This window comes from Manis pentadactyla, chromosome 8 (genome assembly GCF_030020395.1).
Source record: "Manis pentadactyla isolate mManPen7 chromosome 8, mManPen7.hap1, whole genome shotgun sequence".
Classification (NCBI taxonomy): Eukaryota; Metazoa; Chordata; class Mammalia; order Pholidota; family Manidae; genus Manis; species Manis pentadactyla.
Window position 1 is genome coordinate 18774140 of NC_080026.1, and position 13467 is coordinate 18787606.

At 40.4% G+C, this 13467-nt stretch overlaps 1 protein-coding gene across 9 annotated transcripts in view; it reads right to left on the reverse strand.

Annotated features, from left to right (window-relative positions):
• Positions 1-4685: 4685 nt before the first annotated feature.
• FMNL2 (formin like 2) overlaps positions 4686-13467 on the reverse strand; it is a 289350-nt gene continuing 280568 nt past the window's right edge. For 3 of the 9 annotated variants that reach the window (XM_057505574.1, XM_057505579.1, XM_036928268.2), the window contains 3 exons: positions 13069-13167; positions 12226-12349; positions 4686-6723 (listed from right to left, as the gene is read on the reverse strand). In XM_057505574.1, coding sequence (XP_057361557.1) covers positions 6614-6723; positions 12226-12349; positions 13069-13167 — 333 coding nt within the window. In that variant the 3' untranslated portion in view covers positions 4686-6613. Of the gene's footprint in view, positions 6724-8531; positions 8626-10179; positions 10306-12225; positions 12350-13068; positions 13168-13467 lie in introns of all 9 variants that reach the window. The other 6 variants (XM_057505577.1, XM_036928272.2, XM_036928269.2 and 3 more) reach the window with 3 other exon arrangements.

Genomic DNA, 13467 nt, shown 5'->3' on the forward strand with positions numbered 1-13467 from the left:
TTAACTACTTCCATGAATGATGATTTTAAGTACAACTTTAAAGTTTTGATTCTTCTATTTAAATAAAAAGCTAATGATGTTTTAGCATGTCCTCAAAACAGATTTCTGTATTTTTTATAGATATTATCACAACCTCAGATCCCTGCAAGACACTACATAATCAAGTTTCCCTAAAGTTCACCCATGAAAACCACTTGACCTAAAAACAAAACTAGAGAATAGACTGCAACTGAAAATATAACATACTTGTTATAAAAGATGTAATTGAAGTGACTATAATCCTTGTCCACTTTGATGATCCCATTGGTGCAATTTAGTTGCCAGAAATAATGCTGTATAATCTGAAGGCAGAGGTGATGGGAAGATTTTGTTAAGCAAGAATTTTGTGTGAATATTCTTAACCTTCTTAGATTAAGTTTCTGAAATCTTCAGTTGTTAAATAATGGTTGGAATATTGGTTCTGTTAGAGTTGAATAGGAGTTTGAACAGATTTTAAACCAGTGTGTGTGAAAACAGGAAAGTGTTTATTTTCAGATTAGGCAGATTTATATTTCTCAGTTCAGCCTCAGACTCTTAGGTAAACGTGGAGGATTTATCTTCCTTCCTTATCATTAATATTAATGGTTACTGGATTAAATTTACTAATACATTTAATATCATAATAGACTCAGAACCTCAGATATTTCTTTATTTTCTCCCAGCCCATAATTCCTATGTGGGAAAACAATTTTTATGAAAAGTTAGTCAAGTATGAGGAATTCTTTGCACTTTCCCAAGTATGTTAAGTAACAGTGCTTTTAAGTAAAAGCTATAATCCCACATTACTTTTAGCATAATGATGGCCTTTCGTTATCATTACCCAAAGTAGCTTCAGCATATAGATTATTCATGTTTCTCAACAAAAAACTTTTTATGCCTCCCAATAAATTTGAAAATGAGCAAAGTATGACAGCCATATCTTTCAACTTTTGCTAATAACGGCCACATTTATGTAACTATAAAATGAAAAGGTTGGCCTAGAGTAAAGCAGTCTGAATTAATAGTGGTAGAGACAGGAATAAACTGTACAAACTCCTGAAACATCTACATCTTTTTCTGGAAAGGTCATAGTTTTCATTCAATTACCAAGGGCCTGTGTCCTGTGTTAAGCTTTTGTCTAAATGATTCTGGTATTCTTCCACTGTTAATGGTTAGCTTTGTACTGACTAGGCAGCCACTTCTGTTTTTGCATCCATTAGGGGGTAGCCCCTTTATATAAAGATTTTTTTTTTTTTTAAGTCTTAGGTGTTACTTAAAAAGAATGGTTTCCAGTCAACTAGTGCCCAGGGAAGAAAGATGAATGCCTTATTTTAAGTTTATTATGTTTTTAAATGTGAGTTACAAAACTAAAGAAATTAAATGTTTCTAAAAGCAAAATGAAGCAAAGCACATGAATTCATTATATCTTAAATATTTTAAATTCTTTGTTTTCCCTTGGGGATGTATCCCTTTCAATACTAGGTAGAAAACTCTTTTACGTTTCTAGATAAAATTGCACTCATTTTACAAGGAAAAGCAAAATTATGTCCTGAGTAATTTTCATGGCTGTGTGTTAAGCTGCTTAATAAGCTTACCATCTCATTCTGTGGTTCTGGTGATGGCATATGCCAGTCTAATACCTTCCTTACTCTTTCCTTGCTCTTAGGTTTTGACTTAAATGGCAGTCAGGTTCTTCGGAGACAGGGATGTTTCATTTACTGTTGGTTACTGTGGATTAGAACGGTGCCTGGCACATAGTAGGCATTTATTGAATGAATGTAAAATATTAGTTGACAGATGTGATCATCCAGCACCCACAGTACCCATCATCTGTATCAAAAGGCTTGAAAAAGCATCGTTCCAGTAAATCGTACTAACCCACTACTAAAGCCACATACATAATTGAAATGTACTGAAGATAAGCCCTAGTGACTGTTAGAACATACAACTTCCATCTGGTTTTTGAGTAAGAAAGGAAATCCTTTGTGGTCATTTCAAACATATCAAAGTTCGGCTTTAAAGGCTTTAACGGACTCAACAGTAAAATTCTCATTTAAATTCTGAGAACTAATTTCAGGCTGTCTTTGACAAGGGGGTGAATAAAGGTGAGAATGGGAAGTGAGAAGATTTTGCTCCAATTACCCACATCCTCCCCCAGCCCTCCATTTTATTTATATTGTTTATCTGGCCTCAGTTTCTTCATTGCAGCAGGTATTTTCTGTGCTTTTTAAACGTGTATTGAAACCGCTTTTGTGACTAAATAGGATCTAATTCAAGTCCATCTCGTTAGTGATTGGTAATTGTTTGATGGTAATTGCCTAGGTGAGGTCGATGTTTTGCATTTCAGAAGAATCGTGTAACCCACCACCCCCACCCCAGTCTTCAATCATAGACTGAAACTGAGTGGCTGCCTAATCAGATATCAACTAAGCCATTTCTTGATGCCCGTCTTTTATGGTGTTCCTTGGGGTATCTAAATGTACTATTTATAAGCACCTTTTTTGGTCCTGCGGGCAAACATTTTGGTAGATGGTTTCTTGGCTACCTCTACAACTAAATAGAAGACTTGTTTTAAAAGGTGAGTCATAAGAGGAACAAGGTTTCTATTTTCTGTTTGTAACTACCAGATTTTCTCTTCTGTTTATTGTTCTGATGTAAAGAACCTCACACTTATATAAAAATCAGACCTTTTGTAAATAAATTTATTAGAAAAAATGACATCTTTTACTAAGTTGGATTTGTGTCAACTTTTTCCTTTAAGCATCTCTCATGCAGCAGTTCTGTGCTGAGATGCTAAATACCCACCCACATTGTTTTCTCCATGTAATACTTTTTATTATAAAGAGTTAGAAAAGTGTGTCAACACTTCTTCATGCATTTGTTTCTTGCCTCAAATTTTTTCCTGGAAATGGGTATTAGTTTTAAAAGAAATGGAAAACAGATTAATCCTTTTGTGTGAACTGGGATGATAATATTTTCATCTTTGCATGTATGTCTGATAAAAACTAAGAAATGTATTAGGGCTAAGAACAGTATTAGCAAAAATTATTAGGCATGTGAATTGTAAAGCTAACAGAAGTATGTGTCACTGTAAATTAGGTAATACTACAAAATCTAGTACATTGTGCCAGCAGTCAGTGATGGATATCAAGTCCTATTCTGTGCAGGCAGCATTAATGAGTCAGAAGGGTCCCTGGGCATTCTTAGCTGTGGTGGATTGGGATTTAGATTTTGAGAGGATTGGGAGTGGGGAACACGGGTATTTAATTGAGTCACTGGTAAAAAATCTTTAAAAATTAATCCACTGGTATATAATACCCTAAACCTAACTTGAGGCTTTACATAAAGCCTCACTTAAAACTTACTGCTGTAGTTTGGGCTTGAAAACTCAATCTGTGGAATATTAAAGATCTTTATCATGAGGCACTTGTCCTGGTACAAAACAAACTAGAGGTTCTTACTGCAGAATTTAACTTTTCTCCCCTCTTTATAAAACCTCGGCTATATCGCATAACTTGCATACAGTGGAAAGAGTAGAGACCTGGGAACAGACAACCCATGCAATAATACTGAAAAGACTACAGTCCTCCAAGAGTTGTTTTCTAACCTGTTGACTGGGGGCAGTGCGTTGTGTTTTCTCAGCCCTGTTATCAAAGGAAATAATTCAAGAGACAGACATTAAGTCTTAAGCAGCAGTTTTTATCAAGCAAAGGGAAAGTACACTCTCAAGAAGGGAGAAGAGCAAACTGGCTGGAAACCAGAAACAGTTGCAGTAAGTACGGTTAGAATTTTTTTTTAATGGTACAAAGCCCCTCCCCACATCTTACATCATTTAATTGACTTGCTGATTGATAGTTTCAGGTTATATAACCTTTCTAGGGCACAGGCCCCCATAAGTACCTAGGCAAAACTGCAATGTCAATTTATTGTAAGGAACGCCAAGGTGACTCTGGGCCACCTTCTGGATCTGTGTGTACCTGCAGCCAACCTGTTGGTCTTGAAGACCATTTGGGCTTTTTATATCTTGTTTGGCCTGATAAGGCAGGAAACTGAACCATAAACAGAATGGATTTCGGGCATGTTCTGCTATCTGGTGACAAGAGAATAGGTGGAGATGGGGAGGACCTTGTCCAGGACAGAGCGGGACTCACTCATGGTTGCCTAGCTACCTGACAAAACCACTTGGACAGTTTTCTGGAATTCAAATTTCCTTACTCCCCCTAAAAAGATGATGATAGTAAACGTTGCACATAAACTTTTCTGATAACTTGTAATCCTAACAATCAGTATTGTGCAGTGGAGGCTAAACTGGTTGCATGTACCTTGCTAGCCAACTTACTTAGTTGGCACATCCAGGGGTACCTGCAGGTATTTGCACAGCATTCTCATTAAATCGGTCAAGGAGGTTATCTCACCAAGTGAGTGCTATTCTCTGGAAGCAGTAAATTCATAAGCAAGATTTTAGAGATGTGTACCCAACTACCAAAGTCTGTTTGGTTCCCACATTCCATATAGCAAGTGATAAAGAGTTTGTACAGGAAGGGATCTTTCTTAAAATTTACCAGATCTGTATTCAAGAAGCATGACATAACTTCTAGAAGACAGAAGTGTACATAAAGTAAAACCCTTTAAAATATACCATTGAAAAACTACAACATATCACAGGATAGTAGTGTAAATAGTTTATTTGCTCATATGTCATGAAAAGATCAGAAAAGTAACATGAACTGCTTTTTTTATAAAACATTTCTAATATTGCTAAGAAGCAGGCCCATTAATAGACAAACAGAAGAGAACATGCCAACATTATTGTCTTGTTGGTAGATGAATAAATTGGCATCTTAACGTGATCAGCATTGAGCTTTGGGCAACGGCTGCTTATAATAAAGGACCGCAAAAAGGACTTTGTGTTGTACTTCATGGTCAAGTTGCTCTTTTCAGAAAAATGAATGTTGAGTCAATAAAGACAAAATCTTGGCATGTTCTTTTTAAAGTACACATTTATGAAAATGTGCTAGCAGGTGGCAGTTTGAAAGTAATCTTTCTGTAAATAGGTATGCTAAAGTGAAATGTAACTGATCCCCTAAACTGTCATTGTAGTTAAATATATTAAAAAGAACTATAAGTTAAAATAATATTCAGGTTGTATAGCATAAGCTGATGCATTTTTAAACAGTATTTACAGTATTACCCAGAGGCTTAGGTGGGAATTAAAGAAGTGTAAAAACCATAAAAAACTGCACCAATTTTATAGCAAAATATCTGTACATTTAAAAAGATCATATAACTACACATTATCCAAGGAAAATGGGACCTTCACCAAGGAGTTCACATAAGCACAACAAAAAATAAATTCATTGGTTAAATACTATACAATAAACTTTACAATTAATATATTGTTGTAATGTACCAGGAAGGTAAGCCAGAAGAAGAATGTGTATTATGAAAAGTACAATTAGCTTTAGTCCAGTTTTTGACTTTGGAATGGATCAAGTGCCCTGCCAGAGAGGAAGGAAAAGTAACTGGCTTAGTTGGCCATTTAGTCCCATTACATATCTAGGTTTCTCCCAATGTATTTCTGCAATTTAATTGAAATTCCCAAATGTGAGAAATACAACAACTTGGCTTTGATATATGATGCCAAATATATCTTGAATTTACAAAAGGGAGGAGGAAGATAACCCTGCGATTGTCAGAAAATAAGGCCAGGTTACTGACAGGAGCAGAAGTAATCTTGAATGCTTGTTGGTAGGTAGAGCTAGTGAACTTCTCCCCCTGGCTAGCAAGGCACCAATTTCTGTTTTCACATCCCCATTATGGTGCTCAGAAATTGCGATTCTGATTACTGAGATGCTAATTTTAGTGCTAATATATACATTTGCATTTTTAAAAGCTGCCTCTAGCTGAAGAACACAGTACTGAGAGTGAGTCACACAACATTTGTAGGCCACCATATCCTTGCATTCAGCCTGGTGAAGTCTCACAGAGGGCATCATACCCTGCCTGGCACAGAAGTAATAGAATGTGAAATGAGTGACTTCTGCGCCCCTGTAATTGCATTCTGTTTATACTTCGCTGGGGCTTGGTTATGGGACACCAGTTTATCATACGACTTTTCTGTCTTCCATGTTACAAGCCCTTAAGAATACAAAGTGGATGAGTATGGCTGAAACAAATTAATTCCTTAAAAACATCTCAGCAAAAGAAGCCCACGCAGATTCATCCATGTTATTTACAACTAATCAGGAAACCAGGGTGGGCCATCATGGGACAATTAAAATGGCAGGTAATAAATGTAATGTGAAATTTACATTTTGGTTAAATTGAATACCATCTGGTGTAAAAAGATACCTAATCATCAAATCAAATCCTATTGCTTTGATTAATCTGAGCAGGTATTTCCACTTTGAGGCACTTGTTAATAACAAAGGTTGAAAAGAGAGCCCATCACTCCTAAATTCCTATGTGTTTGCTAAATCTGAGCCCTTAGAATATTTTATCTATGTTCAAGGCTGCAGTTAAATGGTAGCACATAAAGTTCATGTGAATAGTTTCATTCACAAACACCCTCTATTCATACAGGCAGGTCTCAGGTTCACATGGTTATTTCGGCACCATTAACAGAACGCAAGTTCTGATCATCAAAGCGCCGCCTGACACTTCTCCTCACCGCATCGGCTCGTCTGTATGGTTGGTTTCTAAGATCTGTAAAGAGGAGAGCACCAGTGAAAGAATTGCCACCACTAATACCCTGTGTCTAAGCAAGACAAAGGCCAGCTGGCAGCCAATCAAAGCAGCTTGTGTAGAAAAGTCAGCTAACAGGCCCTTCAAACTCACTGAGTATTTGAGCCAAAGACATGTACTTTGCCCACGGTATTTATAGTCAAAACAAAAGATGTAATACTGGTGGGATTCTGGAACTTTTAGAAAAATACATGAGAGGAGATTGCTTCTGTCACTGGCCAGAGAATCTAGACAAGGTCTTATTTTGAAAAATTTCTTCAATTGGAAATAGCTGTGGCTTGTACTTGTTTTTATTTCTGGAAACCTGAATAACAATAATGGCAATGAATTTTAAACTGCAAAACTAATAAAACTGACTGCCCTGTCCTATCTTATATGAAGTTTTAATCATTAAGGAAGGAACCTATAGTTTGCAGACACAGGTTCCATTTTTACTCCATTAATATTACCTGAGATCAGTTTTTTAATTTTGTGAATTAGAAATATAATGCTGACTTAATCACTTAAAAAATTGTACTCCATTCCGGAACATTCTTTCCTGTCACCCAGTTTTTTGTTGTTTTTTATCAGAGGAGAGAAGTTATACTATCCCTCCTGCATTCTCCACTTTGTATTGCAAATGCACAGCAGAATGCCTAACATTTTTTAAAACTACCTTGTGGAATGAATGAATCAACCACTGCCTATCATCAGTTCAAGCAGGCATTGTTCTAGTGGGGTAAAGTGGGATAAACAGGAATTTTATGTAAGTACACAGTACGAAAGCATCCTTTCTTGATGAGTAAGACAGGTAGCCTCCTTTTGATGGACTTAGTGATAATGAAAAAAAATAATAAAGCAGGCTTTGAACTGTTCCCCTTCTTTTGCTTGGTATGTATTTCCCTCTCATTAACTTAGTATCATTGACTTCACTTAGGAAACATTCTACCATTAGAAAGGGAAATACACATAAATAACAATTAAACCAGATCAAATCTTTTATACCCTCATTTCCTCAGATTAGAAATGGAGCTGATACCTGACCCACAGAATGTTGAGCTCCCAACTTAACATTTTTAAATACAGTTTCCTGATACTGAAATTGGCACTTAACACAAAAGCCAGGGTTTTCTGGCTTCTCTTGGAAAACTGGAGAATCTGGCAATACTGGGCCCAAATTCTTACATGGCAAAAAAAAAGCTGGAGCTCAGTGAGTTCCGAGACCTATGTGCTCAGGTTCAGCACAGTCCCCACAAGCTCCTTAATCGATGGACTTTGTAGCCCTGCCTGACGTTTTAAGTTCAAGCAAAGAATAGTTCTGCATGTGCTAATCCTGTGGAGCCCCTGCTCCCGGCCCAGAGTGGTGGGGGAAAGTTAGAATTTCACTCTTGGTTCCCAACATGCAGTGAGCTACAGTTCTGTGGTTCCTGAGTCCTCTGGGCAACTGGTTAGATCCTAATCCTTCAAACGCTAGATATCACATTCCCCACCCAGGACTTGATCTCCAGATCAAATAGGGTTAAATGAATAGCTCAAAGACCACAGGCGTAAGGAAGGAGAGCCTAGTGCCCGAAGCAAGTCCAACCTGGAAATGCCCTTGCCCAAGCCATCACACTGGGGGTTGTGGAAGCAGGCCAGAGAGTCCAACAGAGTGGCTCAGCCTCCCATCTTTGGAATATGAGGTACAAAGACTTCTCCCCAGTCAGACTCTCACCAGTATTACCCTCAACCATAGGCTGAAACCACTGATCTGCATACAGAGAGGAGGAAGCTAAGTAAAAAGTGCTTGCCAGCTCCGTGCATCCTCCACCGCCGGTGTGCTAGAAGAAATCCTTACCCTCGAGTGAACATTTGGAAATTTAGTGATATTATTCTTCTTTAAGGCTAAACAGAAAAAAACAAAAACACAAAATGATGGTTAAGTAAAAATGGGATGAAAATGGAAAGCAATTCAACTTAGTGCTTAACATTCCCGGGCATGTTAGCCAACAGAGAAAGAGGGTAGGAGGCCACAACTACAAGAGATGTTAGACAAAACAAAGGATGGCAGTGTCTCCCCTCCCAGCACTCTGACCACCCAGATCCAAGCTGCTTTGAAGTTTGGCTCCAGAACAATAGTCCAGCAGCAACGGACAGAAACATCAGCCAAGGAAATGACAGTTCCTAGCCTTGTTAATAAGCACTGGTAGTTAACAGAGCAGGCAACAACTCTCCACGTCCGTAGATATCTTTAGAGACAGAAACACAACGAGTACAGGTCACAGAAGACTTAATATCACAAAATAAACACATACCCAGTTCCATGTCAATCAGCACGGGCACCAAACAATGGCTATTTCCAATTAGAGCATGTGCCTTCTTGTCTCTTTTCTAATCAACTGGGCACTGCAGAGAAGTTTATTCCTTTTCTAGCCATCAGGAACTAAGCCCGGGCAGTTACTTCTTGGAAATTACATATTTATTTATTTATTTATTTATTTTAAATCTAAGAACAGTGGCACTTTCTGATAATGGGTATTTGTTGTACTTCTGGTGCCACCATCCTGACCAAAGAAGCAGGTCCGGAGACGATCTCATCACAGGAGGAATACCCTGGGTTTGACATGGAACAGTGCCACCAGTGAAGAAGTGTGAATGAGGTAAGATGGTGGGGAGCTCCTAAGCCTTTGCTGTCATTTCCTGCCTTGCAGCCTTGTTCCAGCGTAGAACTGCTAAAAGCTGAACTTGGGCATGCCACTTAAAGGAAAAGAGGTGAATATAAAGCCATGGATTGCCTCTATCAGCATATACAAGCTTCTAGGTCACAAGGGCCCCCTGTGTTAAGTTCATACCATGAGTTCCATCACACTGTGGGTGGCAGCTAGGGACCATGTAAGACAGTTAAGAAAGGTCCAGTTTACAGCTGCGCATAGTTCACAGTTCTGCAAATTGCTTGCAACTTCAGAGCACTCTGCATTCCTGAACGTTTGTGTAGCAGCTCATTTTACTGTCAAAGCGTGTTAATGGTACAAAAAAAGGCTGGCTTAATATCTGTAAGCCTATGAGAACTTAGTAAGTTCTCAATAAATGTTAGGTATAGTAAATATTATTATTAATGACTACCATTTGTGTTCAGAGATACTAGCCTCAAAATCTTATAAGCAAACTAGTTGGCTCCCAATGCTGATTCTCACAGTAGTGCTCTATTACTATTTTTCTGAAAATTTCTGCAAGCAATTCCATTAATTCAACTCATATACCTAGACCATCATAGCCATGTGGTTCATTCCGAGACGTACTGAAAGTGGCTCTAAGCAGTAATGATTGAAATTCAAAACCATGCAGCATGAAGACAACATGAAATACAATGTGGTGGAGATGACAATTCCATGCGAGCACATTGGGTGGCCCCAACAGACACACACAGGGACGGGAGAGGTAAAAAAAATCTGTAGCAACCTTTTAAGAGCATCAGGTGAGAAAGAGTAATAGTTTAGTAATGGTATTCCTCAGTGAGAACAGGTTCGCAGAAAAACCGAGAGCCCCGCTTGGCAGTACGAGCAGTAAAGGGCACCGTCTTCAGCACTGCATGGAAATCGACAGCCCAGTGAGACAAACAGGAGAGAGTGGACAGCCAAGATCCGTTCGTGTTAGTACACAGTTAGTGCCCTGTTAACCATGCCTGGGGAAGGCGGTGGGTGAGGAGTGAGCAGGAAAGGGGGAGGCAGCATGTACCTGAATGAACTCACAAAGTCTAACAGAGTTACTCAGTCTGGGGCTTGGGGGGTGGAAAATGGAAAATATTCAAGGAGCATAGAATTGCTCCACAGTCAGATACTCATTCCCTTCCGAAGGTAGGTTAATGATTACCTCGGGCAAACGGAAACCGTGCGTTCGGCTCATTTTACAAGCCAGGTGCCACTGCGATGGAGAACACACTGGTGAAAATGGAACTCTTAAGTCCTTAATGCACAAGGCTGGAAGCTTCTCTATGGGTAAGTTCATCTTACTGTGGCACCGAGGCTAAGAGGTGCTTATTACCCAAGGCGAGCTCCTCCTGGTCCTGCTCAGAGCAAAGCTTCTCTCTCAGCGTGGGGGAGGCAAAGGGAGATGGAAAGCAATGGGGCTGCATCTGGAAGCCGTCTGCAAGCCACTGCAGGGTGAACACTGAGCGACCAGCAGGAGCTGCACGCAGACCACGTGTACCGTACACAGGGACAGGCCGGCATTTTCATGTGTCAGCTAAGGACTTCACTCTGGGAAAGGAACTCCTTACTGACTTCCTTTTTGACGATTTGTTTACTCATGTCCTTGGGTCTGAGCTGATGAAAATACTTGTGGTTTTGGCAGTTTGGGATTCCTATTTACTATGCTATTAACAAGAAATTAGAAGTAAAAATTCTAAGGGTTATATTTTTTAAAAAGCAGGACAACTGGGGAAATGTGACTAATGACTGGATATTGAATATTAAGGAATTGCTAGTTTTGGAGGTATGTGATAATGGTACTGTGGGTATGCTTGTTTGCTTTATTAAAGAGTCCTTATCGTTTAAAGATACATACTGAAATATTCCCTGATGAAATTGTGTATCTTAGATTTGCTTCAGAACAATCCCAGACAGTGGGGAACAGGGAGCAGGTAGAAGCAGGCATGTAACAAGACTGGCCGTGAGTTGAGAACTTTTGATGTGTGATGGGTAGGGGAATGCATCATACTGTTTACTTTTGCATATTTCTTAGACTTCTCATAATAAAAAATTTTAAATATATTTGGAACTGACAAATAGTATTCACATGCAACAGACATGGAGGAAAAGTTCTGTGCAGCCCAAAGACAGTGGCCCCAAATTACTGTCCCAGTCTGTAAGAAAGAATGCAGATATCCTAGAGAATTGGTTTGAGCAGGAAGTGTTAGGCTACAACCTAATCAGGCAAGAGCCACACCGGGGTTAGGCACCATTCCTGACTGACAGCCCTGGGCTAGAAGCCTATTGGCCCATCTGAATGAACGCACCCACTCCCGATTTCCTATTGTCTTTAGTTACTTTGAATCAGTAGAAAAAAAGGATTTTAAAGAGGATGTTGGAAAAACCTGCATTAACTGTGGTTAGTACAGACCCTTGAGCAGGCCTTGTCTATAGTATTTATTAATCAGGCAGGTGGGCAGGAGTAGCCACGAGGAACAAAAAATGGAGTGTGGTGACAAATGGAAGACCACGGAAAACCACTACAAAGAACCCTGGGGCAACAAACCTACAGGGTCCCAGTGATACTGAAAAATAAATTTCTCAGAGTATGCTGGGGGTTTCTGATAGGCAGTGTCCAGGCTACTATAAATACACTTCAAACACTAGCATGGAGTCTGTCTGCATACTGCTGGATCAGAGTAAAGTCACCTGAAGAACTTCAAACTCCGGGCAAAGGCAGCAGTAAAATCTGCCACTGGCCCAGGCTGGGAGAGGCCGGTGTGATCTCCAGGGGCCAAAGACAGGAAGCAGCGTTTACCTGTGATAATATCTTCAATGGCACCATCTTTTCCTTCATATACATGTCTGTTATCTTTAACTTGTCGCCTTCGTAATTCCGCAATTAATTCTTGCTGCTGCCTCTTTGATTTGTGGGAAGGAGACTAAGAAGAAAGAAGAATGGCAAAGATTTGGGGACCATTACCCATTCGAGGTCTGAGAAAGTCCAAAATGTGGCTGAGCGTTACTCTACTAGTAAGAGCCTCGGCCGGAAACACAGCACCACCCCTACGCGCTGCTGCTCCAACAGAAAGCCACTCAGAAACCCTCTGGAAAGAAAAAGTCACTGGAAAACACACAAAAGCTCCAGCTAGCAGCAACGGGAAGGCTGGATCCTGTGGCAATAGGAGGCAGCTGGGAATAACCATCAACTTTCTTAAACTTCGGTGTAGAGGATCAAGAAAACTTCCATACTTGCCAGTCCTTATGGCCTTTCCTTCCGGGGAATGCTCCCGTCCAGGCCTCCTAGCAAAGCCCTCCCGCCCTCAAGGCGAGCCCCGGTGGCAACCCCGCAGCCTCACCTGGACACTAAGCAGTCAGGTTGCCTGGGGCAGGGCGGTGGGGAGTGGCGGCGCCTCTCTCTATAGTCAACTGAGTCTAAGTTGGATCTATAAACTTGGCAATGCTACACAAACAGGCTCTTAGCCTCATTCCAGTGGTCACTGGACAAAGTAACGAAAGAACAAACGTCCATCTGCCAACTTCCCAAGCCCCAGGAGGAAGTGGTAAGGATCCCGTGCACATCTGGCTCCGACCCTGCTCCCTGCTTGCCTGTGAGGGGCCATCAGGGCCTGCCCCCCCGCAGACACGGGCCACAGCTCACCTTGGGGTCCTGCTGCTCCAGCAGTGCCTCCTGCTCCAGGAGTTTTTCCATGAGTGCCTGCTCCTGCTTCTTCCTCAGCTCATTTTCCTCCTCTGCTTGCTGGGCAGAGTCAAAAGAATCAAGATTACATCAGTGGAAAAGACAGCAATCAAGGGTTTTCAGTCATTCTTGGAGAATCCTTGGGAAGCCAGGAATTAGAATGGAGGCTTCCGCAGATCTACACCTTTTGCCTATATAGAACTCTGATTAAGGGTTTCACTGTCTGTCGGTGTCACACCTCCTCATAATCTAGTAGCTGAAATTAACCTCATCTCCAAGTTGTTTCCTAGCGATCCTCTCTGTGCCCACCCTGCTTCACAGTCTCAGTCCCACAGATGTGAGGGGACCTGACCCTTTCGG